The 22,148-nt window shown below is 43.7% G+C and overlaps 1 protein-coding gene across 1 annotated transcript in view; it reads left to right on the top strand.

Moving 5' to 3' along the window:
* The window catches only part of LOC124605902 (arylsulfatase B-like), a 386,202-nt gene that overhangs the window by 292,267 nt on the left and 71,787 nt on the right, over positions 1-22,148 (top strand). The window contains exon 7 of the mRNA XM_047137849.1: positions 14,346-14,504. Within this exon, the coding sequence (XP_046993805.1) occupies positions 14,346-14,504 (159 nt within the window). The remainder of the gene's footprint in view (positions 1-14,345; positions 14,505-22,148) is intronic.

Genomic DNA, 22,148 nt, shown 5'->3' with positions numbered 1-22,148 from the left:
CTAGCTTGTCTATTTCACAAGTAAAACGATTTCTATCTCCTCAAACGTTCCTCCTTGGGCTGCATCTAATGTGGCATCAGCATAAATAAAAGGTCTTGTGCCTGTTCTGTCAGGTTGTTCATTGGTCAGGACATTCATTTAATTTTTTTATTTATTCTTCATAATTACGACCTATTAGCTGAAAATCTAAAATTAGTCATACAAATCATATTTCACTAAATGGTAATAAATTATATATTAACTATTTGATTCTGATTCTTAATTAAATTATGTATTTAAATAAAAAACTAGAACTACTTCTACTACTACGAAACTACATTAAACATTTAACAAATTGTCCAGCTACTAATCTACCACAAATTCTGCGGAATTTGTTCTCTCTTTGTTCATTTACTGTGGTGGATTTAACATGTGATAGCTGTCTCTGCTACTGGATACGCCCTCATACTACCCCAATCAACAGCCATAGTCTACTTGATTCCATGGGTGTTAGGCAGAACGTCAGCAGTATTTCCACTATTGTAAGTAATTGGTCAGACCAACAACAATAATGAGTCTCCAGTGTCGACAGGGACTATGATCTCCGTGTTAGAACGCAGAACGAGGTTGGGGGACCTTTTGGTAGGCGCGCCCAGTTCGTCTGGCAAGCTGGTTTAAGGCGCTGTCTGTGGCTGATACAGATGCTTTCAGTCCCTTTCCCTTTTTAGAGAAAGACTCTCAGCCTGTAAGATCCGAGTAGTCACAGAGTGGCATTGTTGGTAGTTGGAAGCTCCAACGGTAGCGCGTAATAGGGACGTGGCTGCCAAGGAGCGAAAGAAAACCCCTGTGTAATCTGTGTGCATAAAGGGGGATTTATCCGCGATATGAACTGCACCTTCGGATGTTATGAAGAGCAAAAAGTGGAGCCAACTGTAGGTGGTGGCTCATGTCGGTACTAATTATGTGTACTGCTTTGGATCGGAGGAGATTCTCTGGTTTCGCGCGGCTAAGTGAACTGGTAAATATTACCGGTCTTGCTTGATAGATGAAGGCAGAGCTCGCCATCTGTGGCATCATCGACAGGAACGACTACGGACCTTTAGCAGGGGACGAAGGAAGGATCCGAACCAAAGTCTCAAACGATTCTGCAACCGTTTAGGCTACAGATTTCTCGACTTGCCCCGTAGGGAAAGGGCGTCCATGCGCTAGTTTTTAGCGGGGGAGGGGGGAGGGGGTCAGAACTGCGCATACAGAGACAATTTGGCAGAAGAATACCGACCTGTAAGGAGCCATACAAAAGTTCCAGTTCCTACCATGCGAACCACATGCCTAATAACGACTTTCTGGAATAATAACGATTTTCTTGAATGAAAAACAGCCGACCACACTACACTTTTTTTTCCTTTCCCTGGGATCAACGGCGGGGGAGGTAGTGGGGGAGACGCTCGTGGGGCCCCCATTGTCCCCTGTCATGGGCGTCCATGCCATAGGGTTGTGGAGAACCGGGTTCTGCTTAGTAGGTCCGGAGTCCATTACACAGAGCAAGCGGCTGCACTGTTAGTGGGTACTATATGAGGCAGTCTGCCCGGTCTCTTTTAGATCAGATGGTCTTGGGAAAAAACGAAAATAGTTTGTCTCAAAGGTTGCAGGGCAAACACAGGACAAGGATTGACATATGAACAATAGATATTATAGTAGTAAACTGCTGCAGCTGATTTGAGAAAGGATGGGAGCTCTACGAGATAATAGGAAGCACTGAAGCACAAATCGTTAAAGGCAGTGAAAGGTGGCTGAAGCCTGAGATGAGTTCAGCCGAAATTTTCACAAGGGACCTAATGGAGTTCAGAAAGGACAGAGTAAATACATTTCGTGGTGGCGTGACCTTTGCTGTCAGAAATAGTTTACCTCGTAGCAAAACTGAAGCAGATAGTTCCTGCGAGTTAGTACAGATAGAGGTTATACTTGTAAACCAGAATAAATTAATAACTGGTTCGTTTTACCGACCTCCCGACTCAGGTGATACAGTTGATGAGCAGTTGAAAAAAGACTTGAGTTTATTTCAAATAGGTACCAACTCAAAAAATTATGCATGATGGTGACTTAAATCGTTGGCGAAAATACATGTTTAAAATCGGCGGTAGGCATGAAAGGTGGTCCGAAATCGTACTACAAGCTTTCTCTGAAAATTATTTTCAACAATTAATTCAGAAGTCCTTTCGAAGTGTACACGGTTGCGATAACATACTCTTCTTCTTAGCAACAAATGATACGTAAATGTATTCGTGATAGCGAATATGGCTAACCAAAGGTACTTTGCATCGTAATTCGGAATGACACATTCACTGCAATATCGTACGAATAATACCGACAAAATATTGAACATTATAACGGATAGAGGGATTAGTGACAATATGGTCACAGAATACTGGATACTGAATACCGTACCACCCATTCCACCGAAATAGACGCAAAATACATCTATTTTAAAAAACAGACAGAAGCTCGCTTGTCGCCTTTCTAACAGACAGCCTCAACTCCTTCTGAACTGTTATACCAGATGTGGCTTATATTCAAAGAAATAGTACCTTCAGCAATAGACAGGTTTATAGCAAACAAATTAATAATGGATTGAACTGGCCGTCTGTGGTACACAAAACAGGCCAGAGCACTGGTTAAAAAAATTAAAAAAATAATAAAATAAAGAAAAGGAAGACGAACAAAAAGCTTGACACATTTCAAACAACGGAAAGTCAACAAGATTGTCAAAGTATTATATAATTTCGAACTATAGCATGAACGTCAGTGCGAGACGCCTTTAATAACTTCCACAACGAAACTTTGTCTCGAAATCTGGTAGAAAATCCAAAGAGATTCTGGTCATAAGTGAAGCACACCACCGGTAGGACACAATACCTTCACTGCGCGATAGCGAGGGAAATGTTGCCGATAACAGTGCCTCAAAAGCACAAAAGCCACTAAATGCAGTTTTCTGAAATTCCTTCACCAAACGAGACGAAGTACATATTCCAATATTCGAATCATGACCTGCTGCCAACATAAATAACTTAGAGGAAGATGTCCTCGGTATATGAAAGCAGCTTTAAATGTTTGATAAAGGCATAGCCTCCGATCCATATTGTATGCCTTTCAGATTTCTTTCAGAGTATTTTGTCATTATAACTCTGTACTTAACAATAACATAGAACTTCTCGCTCGACGGAAGATGCGTACTTACAGACTGGAAAGTTGCACAGGTCACAACAATAATCAATGAGAGCAGTAATCCGATAAATTACAGACCCACATCACTGACTTCGATTTGCAGTTGGATATTAGAACATATACTGTGTTCGAAGATTATGAATTACCTCGTGGTGAACGATCAGCTGACTAACAGTTAGGAAGGATTTAGAAAACATTCTTCCTGAGAAACAGAACTAGCTCTTTATCCGCATGAAGTAATTAGCGTTGTCGGCAAAGGATCTCAAATTGATTCCATGGCTGGTAGACTTCCACAAGGCTTTTGACACTGATCCTCACAAATCGGCTTATAATCAAACTGCGTGACTAAGCAGTGTCATCTCAGTTGCCCTCTGGATTTCTGATTTCCTGTTGGAAAGTGACCGAGTAAAACCCCAAAGTAGTGTTACAGGCCATCTGCTGTTTCTAATCTGTATAAACGGTTTCGGGGACAATCTGAGCAGGCCGCATAGATTGTTGGCAGATGACGATGTCATTTAACGCCCAGTAATATCAAGTGAAAATCAAAACAAATTACAAAACGATTTATACAAGTTATCTCTATACTGCGAAAAGTGGCAGTCGAACTTAAATAATGGAAAGTTTTGGGCTATCCACTACGTGAGTGCTAAATGGAATCCATTAAGTTATAGTTACATGATGAAACACGCAAATCTGAAAACTGTCAATTTGACTAAGTGCTCAGAAGTTACAATTACGTACAGCTTAAACTGGAACGATCACGTAGATAATGTTAGAGGCGTAATTACGAGAGGGCAAGGGGATTCATGTAAACCCCCACACGTCTATGAAGAATCTGAAGATTTTTTTTTCGGTGTAACGTCGCTCACGTGAAATAATATCAATAATTATTTCTGATGAACATAAGATTAAATTTTGCGTGTTGAAGATGTACAGTGACTGTTCGATCGCGAAGGTCCATAAGTTGTAGAAGCTAAGTTGATCTCCGGATCGCTCCTTGTTAAAAGGAACATGTCGGTACTCCTTGTGTCGACTACCGTATGTTCAAGACTACTACCAACTATAATGATCTAACGCCTATAACACCACAGCAGCACGCAAACTCGTGTAGTGTGTGTCAACTGATGAATGAAGAACGTACGAATGAGAGCGAACACGAAAAACTCTATGATTTTCTTTCACAAAACCTTATTACTTCTCTCTGCAATTTATACCGTAATTGCCAATGATATGCGCTCAAACATGCATAAAGTGTCATCATTGTATAACTGGCAGATAAAATTCTCCTACATCTCTCCTCAATGTGCGGGAAAAGTTCTCCTTTCTACGTACTTTATATACTAAAATGATCATGTAAATAACAGCCTATAAAATGCAATCTTATATAAAACTCTACAAGGTTGGCCAAACAAGTTAAGCTGCTCTACAGTACACAGATACCGCCTCTCGAGATGATAGACAAGATCAAAACATATTTCAAGAATTAGGCCGTTACACTCCAAGTAATAAATACGTTAACACAACAAATCCGACAAACATGACAGAGACAGCTCCGAACGACAGACAGACACTAGCTGCCTAACAAATGCGGACGAGAGGCAGACGAGCAAGCTGGGGACGAGAGACTGACCAAGAACACAGGTAGAATTTAACAAGAGTAAATCACACAACTTATCACCAATCACTTAACTTCTAATAAACTTCGATTTCTCGAGAAGACCTGGCGCAGCACCCCCAAATCGCTCTCCCGAACCGCCCGCTGCCAGCCGCTTCAACAGACGCAGGAAGGCGCGCCGGTCTCCCGCCTCACGGCGTCGCAGCACGCACCGGCCAGCCCGATGTCGTGGGTTGACTCGTGTTACTTTCGTGTCGACCGCGAAGTCACTACTGCTCGCTATCCGCCGCGGCCCACTGGACACACGTGGCGACCTCACGTGCGCCGACGCTGAAGACGGATAAGTCATCTTGTGTTTCAGTGCGCGACCAACCAAGCGATCGATCCAACCGCCAGTGACCATTGCCTGAGCAAACTCGAGCAGACTGGTCTAACGCGCAGATGCAGGAACTAACAAGGGAACCTCCCCATCGCAACCCCCTCAGATTTAGTTATAAGTTGGCACAGTGGATAGGCCTTGAGAAACTGAACACAGATCAATCGAGAAAACAGGAAGAAGTTGTGTGGAACTATGAAAAAAATAAGCAAAATATACAAACTGAGTAGTCCATGCGCAAGATAGGCAACATCATGGATATTGTGGACACAGTAGCGCCGGGGTCCCGTGGTTAGCGTGAGCAGCTGCGGAACGAAAGGTCCTTGGTGCAAGTCTCCCCTCGATTGAAAATTTTTACTTTCTTTATTTTCGCAAAGTTATGATCTGTCCGTTCGTTCATTGACGTCTCTGTTCACTGTAATAAGTTTAGTATCCGTGTTTTGCGACCGCACTTCAAAACCGTGCGATTAGTAGACGAAAGGTCGTGCCTCTCCAATGGGAACCGAAAACATTTGATCGCAAGGTCATAGGTCAACGGATTCCCCCACAGGAAAACACCTCTGGTATATTCTATACGACACTGGTGACGGCATGTGCGTCACATGACACGAATATGTTGTCGACCAACCTAACTTGTACACTTGGCGAATGGGTGAAAAGATTCTTCTACCTTGCCCGATTTAGGTTTTCTTGTGGATGTCATAATCACTCCCAAAAAAGTGATGAAAACATAAGAGCTTGTCACATAAACTGCAACAAATAAATGCAACAGTTTCACAGTCGCACAGTTTTCCCTGTGATCTGTCAAAACATATGTTTTTAACGTTTTCAAAATATTCCGTGTGTAGACTGTCAAATCCTGCATATGTCCAAGCAAATCTGAACATGTCCTGGAATTTTGGAGAGCGAAGTTGATTATGTGTGAGTACCTGAGCTTTGATAATTGTCTCAAAATAAAAAATTAAACTTTTCACTCGAGGGAAGACTTAAAGCAAGGACCTTTCGTCCCGCAGCTGCTCACGCTAGCCACGGGACCACGGCGCTACTGAACCCACGATGTCCTTGATGTTGCCTATCTTGCGCATGGACTACTCAGTTTGTATATTTTGTTTATTTTTTTCATAGTTCCACACAACTTCTTTCTGTTTTCTCGATTGATCTGTGCTCAGTTTTTCAAGGCCTATCCACTGTGCCAACTTATAACTAAATCTGACGGGGTTGCGATGGGGAGGTCCCCTTGGAAGGCCCAACCGGGCGACCACTCGCTGAGTGGAAAGACTCTCATTTTGCCGGCTTTAAAGGTTGATCCGGGACAGACAGACACTAACTGCGTAACAAATGCGGACGAAGGACAGACTAGCAAATTGGGGACTGACCCCAGACTTACTCACTGGCGAGCTCATAGCGCCCCTTAAATGCACGAGAACAGGCAACCTTTCCCCTTTCCCACCAGAGGGAAACACCAAAGCTGCGACTGCCACAGTGGCGCCACCACCAGAAACGGAGGGCGACTGCTTCACACTACGCGCTGCGGCGCGCTCTTCAAAACAACAATTTTTACCGCTGCTCAGGCACCAACAACTTACGTCGATTTTATCGATATCTACGGAGTACGGTGGTGGTGTTCGAAATCACAAATACTTGAAAGAAAACAAACCTTCCTTGAACAATATAGTGATTATCAAAAACTTGAAGGATTTTAATGCTTTAGACTTTAGTGTCTTAGAGTTTCACTAGTAGTGATGTAACAATAGTATACCTAAAACGCAAGTTGGACCTATTTCCAGTGGCATAATAACACCCTGTGTTTGTGTCCTAGGGTCACTGACCGCTCACCGAACATGTGTTTGTTTACACGAAGGTTAAACAGCGAATAGTGTCTGTGAGAGTTTTAAAACGTTTCTTCATACTGGCAGCAAGAAGGGCAGCCACAGAAATTGCCGTAATTGGGATTGCGTTGAGTCACCTGAAGGGACATGCCACGGTAAGCTTCTTTATTTTGGAGGATTGAATTTTATTACATATTTGTGTCAATGTAATACTGCTAACGTTACATTACAGCAAATGAGACTTTTGCATCATTAATTCACATCCAACACGCCCCTGTGGTAGAAATTTTTCTGCCATAAGCCAACAGCAGTATAGCTTGCTCATCTTTTGTTGTGTCGTCTCAGCGGAGAGCACGCGGAAGGAAGTCATAAGCAGAGAGGAGGCCACGCTGAGCGTAACGTTGCCGGGGGGAAACTCCACTAGTGCTAACATTTGCAGCACGCACTACAACCTGACGATTTTCTGCGATGGAAATAACGCAAGGCCTTACCGCGACGTTCATTTTCACCTGTGCTATTTATCTGCAGTTATGAATGTGAAAGCAGATTAATATCACAACTCGAGGTCAAGCAGTGCACTGCATCATGGCTAGTGCAGTGCCACTTAGTGCCAGCTCGTGTAAGTCGGCAAGTACAGTGGCTAGCGTCACGTAAGCTTCCGAATTCTATCGACGAATTCCTATCAGCACTGGAAGAATTGCTTCAAGAATAGTTGGACAAGCTCTGTATCGCCTCCTCCTCTGTCTTTCTTTTGTTATGTGACCAGGTTTCTCTGAAACTGTCATGTAACATATTTGAGAATATTTTTTTGCTCATTGCTTTGAGCAAGTAGTCGATCTCTGACACCGCATAATAATTGCAATCAAGATTCAAAAACCACCAGTAGTTGTACCGTTTATGGGTTCCTTTTCCCAACGTTTCACCTCGGCGGAGGACAACAGAAATTGAAAGCATTCATGTTAGCTGGGAAGAGATAGGGTTGGTAGGGTTGATAGAAGAGATAGAGAAGATCGAACGGAGAGCAGCGCGCTTCGTTGCAGGATCATTTAGTAATCGCGAAAGCGTTACGGAGATGATAGATAAACTCCAGTGGAAGACTCTGCAGGAGAGACGCTCGGTAGCTCGGTACGGGCTTTTGTTGAAGTTTCGAGAACATTTCACCGAGGAGTCAAGCGATATATTGCTCCCTCCTACGCATATCTCGCTAAGAGACCGCGAAGATAAAATCAGAGAGATTAGAGCTCTCACAGAGGCATACCGACAATCTTTCTTTCCATGAACAATAAGAGACTGGAATAGAAGGGAGAACCGGTAGAGGTACTCGAAGGACCCTCCGCCACACACCGCCAGGTGGCTTTCGGAGTATGGATGTAGATGTAGATGTAGATACTACACGTGTAAGAATCCAAGGCCCAGTTAGCCGACACAGCATTCAAATCCCCCAGCTCGCATCTCTGGGCGGGACATGGGACGGCATTTGCCAATAAAACGGTAGCACTTCTCGAACAGTTCTTTAGAAAGATAAGGAAGCCCTAATCAGCAGTCACAATCCAGAGGCTTACTTGAGGACATCCATTTCCCTTAGAAGTCACACCATTATACACTGAAGAGCCAAAGAAACTGGTACACTTGCCTAATATAGTGTATGGTCCCCGCGAGGACAAGGCGTGGACTCGACCAATGTCTGAAGTAGTGCTGGAGGTAACTGAGGCCATGAATCATGCAGGGCTGACCTCTTCTGAACAGCATGTTGCAAGGCATCAAAGACGTGCTCAATAATGTTCATGTCTGTGGAGTCTGGTGGCAAGCGGAAGTGTTTAAACTCAGAAGAGTGTTCTTGGAGCCACTTTGTAGCCGTTATGAACGTGAGGGGTGTCGCATTGTCCGGCTGGAATTGTCCGTCTAGCGGAATGGACGTGAATGCATGCAGGTCATCTGACAGCATGCTTACGTACGTGTCACCTGTCACAGTCGTATCTAGACGTATCAGGGATCCCATATCACTTCGATTGCACACGCCCCACACCATTGCAGAGTCCACCAGCTTGGACAGTCCCCTGTCGACATGCAGAGTCCATGGATTCATGACTTTGTCTCCATACCTGTACACGTTCGATACAATTTGAAACGAGATTCTTCCGACCAGGCAACATTTCCACACATCAACAGTCCATTGTCGGTGTCGACTGGCCCAGGGTAGGCGTAAAGCTTTGTGTAGTGCAGTCATCAAGGGTACACGAGTGGGCCTTCTTCTCCGAAAGCCCGTAGCGATGATGTTTTGTTGAATCGTTCGCATGCTGACACTTGTTGACGGCCAGCATTGAAATCTGCTGCAGTTTGCGTAAGGGTTGCACTTCTGTCACGTTGAACGATTCTCTTCAGCCGTCGTTGGTCTCGTTCTCGCAGGATCCTTTCACGGCCGCAGCAATCTCGGAGATTTGATGTTTTACCGTGAAATGGTCTTACCGGAAAATCACCATTTTATCGCAACCTCGGAGATGCTGTGTACCATCGCTCGTGCACCCACTATAACACCAACCCCTTCCCCCCAACTTGATAATCTGCCACTGTAGCAGCAGTAACTGATTTAATAACTGCGCCAGACTCTTGTTGTCTTATATAGGCGTAGCTGGCGGCAGCGGCGAATTCTGTCTGTTTGCATATCTCTGTATTTGAATACGCTTGCCTGTGCTAGTTTCTTTGGCGCTTAAGTACATAACGTTAAGTTTAAAAATCAGAATCCAGCGCCCTATTTGGTTTTTACTGTTATTTTCTGTGGAGCATGCACTTTTTTGCTTGTACCAATGACTGGCTCATCTCATATGTCTTCTTCAATACTCTACCGTGGAATGAAGAGATCTTCTGACTGCCTCCGTTAGACACAGCGTAAATCCGAAAGAGTAGGACACTATTTAATATTTTTACTTCAATTTTACTGAATGGAACTCGCAATGTCTGCCATCAATTGTGCCCGAAATTCAGGCTCTGACATATATATATACGCGGAAGAACAGGTTTGCACACCAGTAAGATCGCCAAAGCGCATAGTGAAAGCAACTAGATGGATGTAAAACATTAAAACTTCATAACTGGCTCCTCAAGGTAGTAAACTAATAACTCGCCCCCACACGATCACTAATCACTATGCATTCCTACTAGGTAAAGTGGAAGACAACGGTGGTACCAGCTGGTGGAGCCTGAGGAGAGAGAGTATAGATGGTCGTATTTCCTTCGCTGTGCTTGCAAGCTGAACAAGAAAGGAAATGACAAGAAATGGTGCAACGTACGCACAGTACTGTGGCTAGCGAAATATTTTTGTAAATGTAGTTGTAGAGCGAAATTAATCTCAGGATCTTAGTGTCGATCGCACAAAAGGGAACTGTCTCACAGTTTGCATTTATTTCTCCATTCTAAGGTAGTATATTTTGTTGTTACATGTTTTTTGCTTCCAAAGCAACAAGATAAAGTTTCCCACCTCGATTAAATAGCATAACAATTTTGTTGTGTTACAAATAATTATGAAATTTGATAATAAAACGTAATGACAGGGTAATTACAAAACTATCGCTCTGTTTCTTGCAATGAAAGCGATCGGGCGATCGCTGTGGCCTTCACGCGCTACTGCAGCAACCTGCGTCACATATAACTTAAATTATCTCACGGTAGAGAATCATGACAGAGTTCCGGTTTACGGCACATGAAAATATGATGTGCGGTTTTCTCAACATTACGTTTGCTTAATGTATTCGCCTAAACTTAGTAACTAAAAAGCTCCTTCATTACCTCACATAAAGGTAAAATAAAAACATACCGGTAGTACAGCTATTCCAGAAAATATTGATGCCCGTTCCATCTCTGTACATAGGAAAGTTTGTGAGTTTGAGCGAACGGATTAAATGCACGATTACGTGTGCCTTATGTGCAGGGCGTGGCAGCTCTGCTCCTAGCCTCCACGTTTTCCTGAGGAAGAGTCAGTCCTGATGTAATTTTGAACATAGAATTCAGCTAGAGGAGACTGGAGAAAGTAGTCGGTTACAAGCTTACAGGGAAAAATCCCAACGATCGACAACAGCTGGACAGGAATTAGGATCCCCCTCAGTCGAGCCTCCACTTTCGGTAAATTTAAGGGAATAAGAATGCTTGACAAGACCGTCAATAAAGTAGTAGGCCTACAGCTAAGCATAGTTTGGGACCCGGCCTTCGGAAAGTTGAAACAGGCGCGTAACAAAAACCTTACCTTTCTAGCTTATCTGGCTCTGGAAGGCGTACTACTGACATCACAGACAGTGGCATGGCCATACAATGACAACAGCATCGACGAATATACAGCTGTTACCTCATGACAAAGGCAGATGAGCACTCGCCTGAAAGCTCGAGGATATATATGTGGGTGGAAGTTCGAGAAAATTTTATCAGGATATATCTCCGTGAAACCGTGAACTCAGACAAAAGAAATTTTGTTTCACATGATGAGATAACCGACTGGTCTCTTACTCTTATTTTATTCTTAACTTTTGCTAATATGTTTTTATCTACATGGGAACTATTCACTAAGTCACCTAAAATCTGTTTTGCATAATCTAGTCTTTGTCTGAAACTTCCTGGCAGATTAAAACTGTGTGCCTGACCGAGACTCGAACTCGGGACCTTTGCTTTTCGTGGGCAAGCAAAAGAGCTTCTATGAAGGGGCGTGAGTCGTGCTTCGGTAGCTCAGATGGTAGAGCACTTGCCCGCGAATGGCAAAGGTCCCGAGTTCGAGTCGCGGTCGGGCACACAGTTTTAATCTGCCAGGAAGTTTCAGCTTCTATGAAGTTTGGAAGGTATAAGACGAAGTACTGGCAGAATTGATGCTGCGAACAAGGGTCGTAAGTCGTGCTTGGGTAGCTCAGATGGTAGAGCACTTGCCCGCGAAAGGCAAAGGCCCCGAGTTCGAATCTCGGTGTGGCAAAAATGGTTCAAATGGCTCTGAGCACTATGGGACTCAACTTCTGAGGTCATTAGTCCCCTAGAGCTTAGAACTAGTTAAACCTAACTAAACTAAGGACGTCACACACATCCATGCCCGAGGCAGGATTCGAACCTGCAACCGTAGCGGTCAAGCGGTTCCAGACTGCAGCGCCTAGAACCGCACGGCCACTTCGGCTCGGTGCGGCACACTGTTGTAATCCGCCAGGAAGTTTCATACCAGCGCACACTCCGCTACATACTGAAAATCTCATTCTGGAATAGTCTTTGCGGCACACAGTTGTAACCTGCCAGGAAGTTTCATATCAGCGCACACTCCGTTGCAGAGTGAAAATCTCATTCTTGAATAGTCTCTGTCTGTTCCCTTCACACAGATGGAAATGGGGAGTGTCACACCATGAAGATCTTGCCCTAACTTTACCAATCTCGTACTCCAATATGTCCATGCCAATGTACAGTGGTAATTAAAATTTCATCATTGTGCGAGATTAGTTCTAACACAGAAAAAACATCAGTTGTACAGACTAAGAACGCTGTCCATACAAACTACCAGAATAAAAGTACTCGTACATATGAACGTAATGTGAAATTTACCATCAAGTACTGTGTTGTCAGTAGAGAAGTAGTAACAGCAGAATAAGCGAGTCAGGAGGGCTCACTGAATCCAATGTTGACTACTCACTAGATGCCACCTGAGTAACAAATTCATCAGGGACGTTTCAACCCTTCTAAAGCTGCTCAAGTCAACTATTGGAGAGGTGATAGTGAAGTGGAAACGTGACGGAACAAGCGCAACTAAACCAAGAGCAGCCAGTGCTCAAGTGCTGACGGACAGGGACCAGAGAGAACTGAGGATCATGACTGTAAAAATCGCATGTAATCGGTGGAAAGAGTCGCTCCTGCGTTCCAAAGTGTTACCAGTAGTCAAATGGTTCAAATGGCTCTGAGCACTATGGGACCTAACATCTGCGGTCATCAGTCCCGTAGAACTTAGAACTACTTAAACCTAACTAACCTAAGGACGTCACACACATCCATGCCCGAGACAGGACTCGAACCTGCGACCGTTACGGTAGCGCGGATCCAGACTAAAGCGCCTAGAACCGCTCGGCCACACCGGCCGGCTACCAGTAGTCAATCTAGCACGAAGACTGCGCGCATCTAATTGGAAAGAGTGGGTTACAAAGTTCGAAAAGCTCGTCGTAAGCCACAGATTTCTGTAGTAAATGCTTAGTGACGGTCTGGATTGGTACATGGCAATAACTGGAGACGAGTGATTTGGAATGATGAATCACGCCATTTGGCAGTCCGGGGGAAGGACTTTGGTTTCTTGAATGCCTGTTGAACTTTACCTACCATTATCTATAGTCTGTCAACGAAGTGCGGAGGGGTTGGTGTTAAGTTATAGGGTAGTTTTTCGTGGTCTCATCACTGCGCTCAAGAAAATGTGGAAGGATGTCAACACATTTTACGGTAATGTGTACTGCATGTAGTATAAGAACAGTTCGCAGATGACGATTGCTTGAAGAACAGCACGTTAGTCTACCTTTGCATAAAGTAGCATCTGTAAGGCAATTTTTTGTGACTAACAACAGTCCTGAAATGGATTGGCCTGCCTACAGTCCTGATGTGACACTATGGAACAGTTTCGGGGTGAGTTAAAATATTGTCTTCGGTCAAAACTCCAGCGTCCAACATCACTACTCTTGAAGAAGAGTGCCTGCCATTCCTGCACACCACTCTCACACCTCACCGAAACTGTCCCCAGCAGAATTCAACCCATCATAAAGAAGAAGGCTAGACACATCCCATATTGATGTCCACTAATATGTGGCCGGATAGTTTTCATCGGATAGTGTATATTACTTGATGTCTACAACCACATAGGACTGTCAGTACAAATTTCCAAATTTCCCCTTTCTCTGAAGTGTCCCGTACTTACGAACAAGCCAGCCCATACGTTGCAACTCTCTGAATCTGTCTCCACCAATGGACTGCCCAAATACTGGACTATGTATTTGCAACTTCACCGAATTTAAGCACTGTCGGGAGTAGGCGGCACTTGGATGGGTGACCATTCGGGCCGACATGCGCTGTTGCCATTTTTCGGGGTGCACTCAGCCTCGTGATGCCAGTTGAGGAGCTACTCGACCGAACAGTAGCGGCTCCGGTCAAGAATACCATCATAACGACCGGTAGAGCGGTGTGCTGACCACACGCCCCTCCTATCCACGTCCTCCGCTGCGGATGACACGGCGGTCGGATGGTCCCGATGGGCCAATTGTGAAGACGGAGTGCCTTATTTGCAACTGCTGCAATGAAATACTAGGGTAATGTGTCACGCACTTTCGTTTCACAGGGGGTGACGTGCGGTCTCTGGGCCGCCTGGACGGAGTCGACATGTGGCCATCGCTACTACGTGGTGGCACCAGCTCCCCGCGTCGTCACGTGCTCATCAACATCGACGACCGCGAGGGCTACGCCGCTCTGCGCGTCGGAAACTTAAAATACGTTAACGGTAAGGCTTGCGCTAATGCACTGTTGCTTAGTGTGTGAACTTATTTGTTCAACGGGCAATTTGCCTGCTCTTGTTGGTGGACGTGTGATTATATTACACTATGTTGACACTTCTGAGGAATGAATGACCCTTGAAGCGACATCCAGCTCTGGAAGGTACTTAGCGCTATATACACTACTGGCCATTAAAATTGCTGCACCACGAAGATGACGTGCTACAGACGCGAAATTTAACCGACAGGAAGAAGATGATGCGATATGCAGATGATTAGCTTTTCAGAGCATTCACACAAGGTTGGCGAAGATGGCGACACCTACAGAGTGCTGACATGAGGAAAGTTTCCAACCGATTTCTCATACACAAGCAGCAGTTGACCGGCGTTACCTGGTGAAACGTTGTTGTGATGCCTCGTGTAAGAAGGAGCAATGCGTACCATCACGTTTCCGACTTTGATAAAGGTCGGATTGTAGCCTATCGGGATTGCGGTTTATCATATCGAGACATTGCTGCTCGCGTTGGTCGAGATCCAATGACTGTTAGCAGAATATGGAATCGGTGGGCTGAGGAGGGTAATACGGAACGCCGTGCTGAATCCCAACGGCCTCGTATCACTAGCAGTCGAGATGACAGGCATCTTATCCGCATGGCTGTTACGGAGCGTGCAACCACGTCTGAGTCAACAGATGGGGACGTTTGCAAGACAACAACCATCTGCACGAACAGTTCGACAACGTCTCCAGAAGCATGGACTATCAGCTCGGAGACCGTGGCTGAGGTTACCTTTGACGCTGCATCACAGAAAGGAGCACCTGCGATGGTCTACTCAACGACGAACTTGGGTGCAGGAATGGCAAAACGTCATTTTTTCGGATGAATCCAGGTTCTGTTTACAGCATCATGACGGTCGCATCCGTGTTTGGCGACATCGCGGTGAACGCACATTGGAAGCGTGTATTCGTCATCGCCATACTGGCTATCACCCGGCGTGATGGTATGGGGTGCCATTGTTTACACGTCTCGGTCACCTCTTGTTCGCATTGACGGTACTTTGAACAGTGGACGTTACATTTCAGATGTGTTACGACCCTTGGCCCTACCCTTCATTCGATCCCTGCGAAACCCTACATTTCAGCAGGATAATGCACGACCGCATGTTTCAGGTCATGTACGGGCCTCTCTAGATGCAGAAAATGATCTGCTGCCCTGGCCAGCACATTCTCCAGATCTCTCACCAATTGAAAACGTCTGGTCAATGATGGCCCAGCAACTGGCTCGTCGCAATACGTCAATCACTACTCTTGACGAACTGTGGAATCGTGTTGAAGCTGCATGGGCAGTTGTACCTGTCCACGCCATCCAAGCTCTGTTTGACTCAATGCCCAGGCGTATCAAGGCCGTTATTACGGCCAGAGGTTGTTGTTCTGGGTACTGATTTCTGAGGATCCATCCACCCAAACTGCGTGAAAATATCAGTTCTAGTATAATATATTTGTCCTATCAGTACCCGTTTATCATCTGCATTTCTTCTTGGTGTAGAAATTGTAATGGCCAGTAATGTATGAATATGACTGCGACCGTCCGCCCCGGTAGCTGAGTGGTCAGCGTGACAGACTGTCAATCCTAAGGGCCCGGGTTCGATTCCCGGCTGGGTCGGAGATTTTCTCCGCTCAGGGACTGGGTGTTGTGTTGTCCTAATAATCATCATTTCATCCCCATCGACACGCAGGTCGCCGAAGTGGCGGCAAATCGAAAGACCTGCACCAGGCGAACGGTCTACCCGACGGGAGGCCCTAGCCACACGACATTTCCATTTCCATTTCCATGTCTGCGACCTAGAAAACAGAACGCTGCCTTATCTGGTTGCGAAAGTTTATGACACAGAACACGTTCGCGAATTATTTTCACTGCTTTACAGTGCACACCGATACCAGGCATCGGCTTTGTCCTGTCACTTCCTTTCAATACTGTGTACTCGAAAACTTTTTTGTCTTATTAAAACCAGATTGGTACTGGTAGACTTCTTTCCGGAAAAGATGTCCTCTTTGTCTGTGCTAGTCCTCTGTTTGCTCTTTTTTTGCCAACGGCCTTGCCGCAGTAATAACACCGTTTCCCATCGTATCACCGAAGTTAAGCGCTGTCGGGCAGGGCTAGCACTTGGATGGGTGACCATCCGGGCTGTCGAGAGCTGTTTGCAAGCCGGATGCACTCAGCCCTTGTGAGGCAAACTGAGGAGCTACTTGATTGAGAAGTAGCGGTTCCAGTCTCAGAACTGACATACGGCCGGGAGAGCGGTGTGCTGACCACATGCCCCTCCATATCCGCATCCAGTGACGCCTGTGGGCTGAGGATGACACGGCGGCCAGTCGGTACCTTTCGGCCATCATGGCCTGTCCGGGATGAGTTTAGTTTAGTTTAGTTTTAGTCCTCTTTTTGCGACCGCCTTTCTTCGTCTTGTCATATGTTATTTTACTTCCAAGGTTGCATCATTCCTTCACTTTGTCACCTTTGTAGTCTCCAATTTTGATGTTAAAATTCTCACTAATCTAATTTCTGTCAGTCCTCATTAGTTTCATATTTCTTCAGTTTACTGCATATTCTGTGCTCAGCAGACTGCTCATTCCACTCAGGATGTCCTGTAATTCCTCCTCACTTAGACTGAAGACTAGTGATTGTTTTTCTCACCTAAATTGTCACAGTATTAATTCGACGTCTAAAACACACAAACACAAATCAGACAAATCAGTCGGTAAGACGTGATTGTGAACTTTCATATTAAGTGTCCCAAGGCCATTTTCATGCCCAAAGACATGTGGTCAATAAATAACACGCTAAACAGGCAGTTACACTTCATTTTTAGTACTTTGGAGGAACATTGACATATCAATAACATGGATACACAGTGTTAATGTTCCAATTTAGTTAAGTGTTCGTTACGAACCGGCTTTCATTTTTAGACCTAAATTAGTGATGTGGCACATGACCAACCCTGTAACTGTGGAAAACACATGTTGGGAAAAATACTACAGCCGGCGGCTGGTGGCCGAGCGGTTCTAGGCGCTTCCGCTATGGTCACAGGTTCGAATCCTGCCTTGGGCATGATGTCCTTAGGTGTGTGATGTCCTTAGGTTAGTTAGGATTAAGTAGCTCTAAGTTCTAGGGGACTGATGACTTGAGATGTTAAGTCCCATAGTGCTCAGAACCATTTGAACCATTTTTTAAAATACTACACAATATAGGAAAGTACATAAATAGGCAACCTAGATTTATCCCATGTAGTGGAAGGAAGTAATTAATGCTAGTTGTAGGTTTAAATTTGGTGTAATGCATAATGTCGCCTCATATCAAATATCTACACATCTAAATTTTTCTCTGATGCTTGTCAATTGTTACAATCATATCTCCACATCTAAAATACCTATCAAATATTTGCACATCTAAATTGTTCTCTGATGCTTTTAAAGTGTTACAATGATATCTCCACATCTAATGTTATTGGTGCTTCGTAATACAGACGATTACTATCTGTCCCTTTCTCAAATTTTCAATAACGTTTCACCTTCGTGAGCACTATTTCATACGCTATGAAGATACTGAGTTACACTACAGAATGCAATCAACATTCTAATTTTTATTTGCATTTGCACTGTGTCTAGTAGAAATAATGTGCAAAACTAACTTCTGAAAAATCTGCAATCTTTACCATCTGGAAATGTGGTGCCAAGGCTCTCTGAATTTGTATTTAAAATTATCAACTACAAAATAGCATAGAAAACCGAATTGAAATACAAGAATCTAAGTATAAGAACACACAACATGTCAAAAAGACAAACAAACAAAAAGGAATTTTGGAACTTATACACATTACACATTAAGCCAAACATTACGGTGACCCCATGCTAGCGTATCAACTTCATGTTGCAATTTAAAACTTTACATGTACTGATGTTACACAGCAGAGACCAAGTGACACTTCGATAGTATGGCGTATTGAACAGTATTAATAGACATCCGTGTAGATAAGGAACAAGCTTCTGATATAGTCCAGTTGCACGTCTTCCTTTTATATTTTCCCAGTTTTCCAGTGTTTCTCTAATTAAATGAAACTGATTGGAATAGGTCATTTCGCCTAAGTGAAAGCCTAGGGGTTAGTTCAAACATACTATCCAATACCTAATATTCCGCAAAAAACTTACGAAGAAATCACCATTCTTCCCAAACGTATGCAGTGTCTACCCTATTACTGCAATTATGCTCCTGCACGAATCACCTAATTTTAAAAAAAACAACTAAAACAAAGTTACAAACAACACTCAAAGAGAAAAATAAAACAATATCTAAGCAGAAATATTTCTGGGTGTAGACAACGTATACCACAATAAAAATTACAAATGAGAATCATCTTTGTCATAAAAATTACCTATTTGTTTCTTACACCGAAAAGGAAAGAGCCAGTCGTCTTCTGTAGCGGTCAGAAGTGCATTGCCACTTAAACGAAAAGTCGCCGTGGTCACTGACTCGCTATATGCTGTACAATACATAATGATTCTGTGATAAAATTAACTTCAGAACTTCTATTTTATCTGTGAACACTAGCTAAGAAACTTTTATAGAATTACTTCAATTGGTCAGGTTAGAAATGAGAAAGAACTTAGACTCGTTACTCAGTATTTCCAAAGCTTGAAATTACTGAGTTATGGACACAAATATTCTAACTATGTTCAAGAAATGTACATGTATCATGCTTTCAGTAGATTCTCTATGGAATTTTCTGCACAGGAACATAATTTAGCAAGGTTCCTCCTCAACATACTTTAGAGTATGAAAATAATTCAGAAAAATCATGTATCTTCTTCCCTGATCCAACATCCACTTTCAACCACTTCAGTCGATTACTGACCGCACTTCCACAGTGTAATGCATTGCTGCTTACATCTGTGCCAATAAATAAAACAGTCAATAAGGCCAGATGAGAAAATATAGATGTTTTGGTGAACATTTTCGATTTATTGAGCCATCAGCCTTTTGACTCGTTTAACGTGTCCCACGAAGAATTCCTCTTTTGTGCCAAACTCTTCATTTCAGATTATCAAATGGTTCAAATGGTTCTGAGCACTATGGGACTTAACATCTGAGGTCATCAGTCCCCTAGAACTTAGAACTACTTAAACCTAACTAACCTAAGGACATCACACACATCCATGCCTGAGGCAGGATTCGAACCTGCGACCATAATGGTCACTCGGTTCCAGACTGAAGTGTCTAGAACCGCTAGGTCACTGCGGCCGGCTCTGAGTGTCACTTCGACATTATTGTCTAGATTATTTGTTGACGTATTTTGGCTTCTGTCATCCCATACAGGTTTTATACTCTGCCACTCCCTTAAGTACCCTGGAAGCTATTTCCTGATACCTAACACATCTCATGTCCGCCCCTGGTAGCTGAGTGGTCAGCGGGACGAAATGTCATACCTAATGGCCCGGGTTCAATTCCCGGCTGGGTCGGAGATATTCTCCGCTCAGCGACTGGATGTTGTGTAGTCCTTATCATCATTTCATCCACATCGCAACACAAGCCACGGAAGTGGCGTCAAGTCGAAAGACTTGCACCAGGAGAACGGTCCACCGACGGGAGGCCCTAGCCACACGGCATTTACACTTACATATCTCATGTCCTATTACCACCTTACGTCTTGTCAGTGTTTTCCTTTTCTTTTTTCTTCGCTGATACTGCGGAGAACCTCCTCATTCCTTATCACTACATCTAATTTTCAACATCCTCCTGTATCACAATTTCTCAATTCCATTCCTGTTTCCCAAAAGACCATGATTCACTACTGTACAGTCTGCTGTGTACCAGACATACGTTCTGAGAACCTTGTTCCTCAAATTGGGGCTTATGTTTGATACCAGCAGAATACTTCGGGCCAGGAACTCTCCGTTTCCCTGTGCTGATCCGTTATTTATGTACACGTTGTTGACCATGAAATGTTATTCTTCTTCCAAGACAGCAGAATCTCTAACTTTATTTAGTGCGTGCTCCCCATTTTAGACGTTACGTTTCTCGCCGTTGTCATTTCTGTTACCTCTCAGTTTATTCTGAATACATATTTTGAACTGAATAAACTGGTAATTGCTTTCATTCCTATAACTCTTCTTCAATTTCACTGACGGCATAAGCGAATCTTATCATTTATATAGGTTCACCCTAATTTTAGTCATACTTCTGAACTTTTCTGTTATTTCCGTCATCGTTTCTTCGCTATGTAAATTGAACAGTAGGGAGGAAAGACTGCATCCCCGTTATACATCCTCCTAAGTACGAGCACCCTGTTCTTGGTCTTATTGTTCCCTTTTGGTTGTTGTACATATTGTCCATCACCCATTTCTATCCACAGGTAACTCCTATTTTTCTCGGGATTTGAAATGTCTAGCGCCCTTTTTCCATAGCCGAATGTTTACCTAGATCGAGGGGTTCAATGAACGTATTACGATATTCCTTAAGTCTTGCATCCATTATCGAGTACAACGTCAGAACTGCCTAGGCTGTGCCTTTACCTTTCCTAAAGCCAAACTGATAACCATCTGACACATCCTCTCATTCGTCTGTAAATTATTCTTGTCCGCAGCTTGAATCAGCGTAGGCATACGTTACATAATAGAACTTGAGAGGACACCCATGGTAAACGAGCGATCGTGGTGCAATGAAACTTCCTGGAAACATTTGTATAACGTATAAACCATTGGAAGAAACTCATTTTAATTTCCTCATGAGCGGGTGGAACATCCCCTTGAATAATTACGAATGACTGTGTTGGTAAACTTCTACGTTATTTGATTATAAAACAGATGAGCAAAACTCAACGTACTCAAACAGTTTTCTCTTTACTAATTCTGATCATCACCAAACTGATACACAATATTTTTAGCGCAACGCAATCTGACTTTCAATAATCAATACAAAAGAATGGCCCTGACTAATAATGAACTACACCTTTCAAGAATCACTTACCTCACAAAAATCTTCGTTACGCGAACTACTGCAATACAGCGAGCGCCAATACTGGCAGGTAAATAAAAGATTCTAATTACTGAAGGTACTAACTACTGATAGGCATAGTTAGCCAAAGAAAGATTTTGATAGAGAACAAACAATGTATTTACCTTAATAATGTTCAAAAGTCATCATCATATTATATATATATATATATATATATATATATATATATATATATTTCCTTTTTCTGGCGTACACACGTCCAGATCATCCACTTATCGTAGCCTCTCAAAACTCTGGCATCTCTCTCCCCACATCCACCACTGCTGGCGGCTCACCTCCACCTGCACAACGCTACGCGCTGTTAACAGCCAACTGCCCAACACTACACTAGTGAATATTTCAACAATGAGTCCAACCAGCCACAGACTTCACACAGCGCAGTCAGCGATTTTCATACAGAGCACTACGTGGCGTTACCGACATAAAAACCTAAACAGCCTACTTACACGGGTAAAGTTTGTTCATTGCGTACCATGTTTACTTCCAAGGTTACAAACGTTCCTCGGTGTAACGACCATCTGTATCCGCGACAGTCTGGAACCGTACCACAGACTCCGTTTCACAACTGTCCGTAGCATGTTTCGAATG

The sequence above is a fragment of the Schistocerca americana genome, chromosome 3 (assembly GCF_021461395.2).
Source record: "Schistocerca americana isolate TAMUIC-IGC-003095 chromosome 3, iqSchAmer2.1, whole genome shotgun sequence".
Classification (NCBI taxonomy): Eukaryota; Metazoa; Arthropoda; class Insecta; order Orthoptera; family Acrididae; genus Schistocerca; species Schistocerca americana.
Note: the sequence above shows the minus strand (reverse complement) of the source record. Positions and strands in the feature narration are given on the sequence as shown.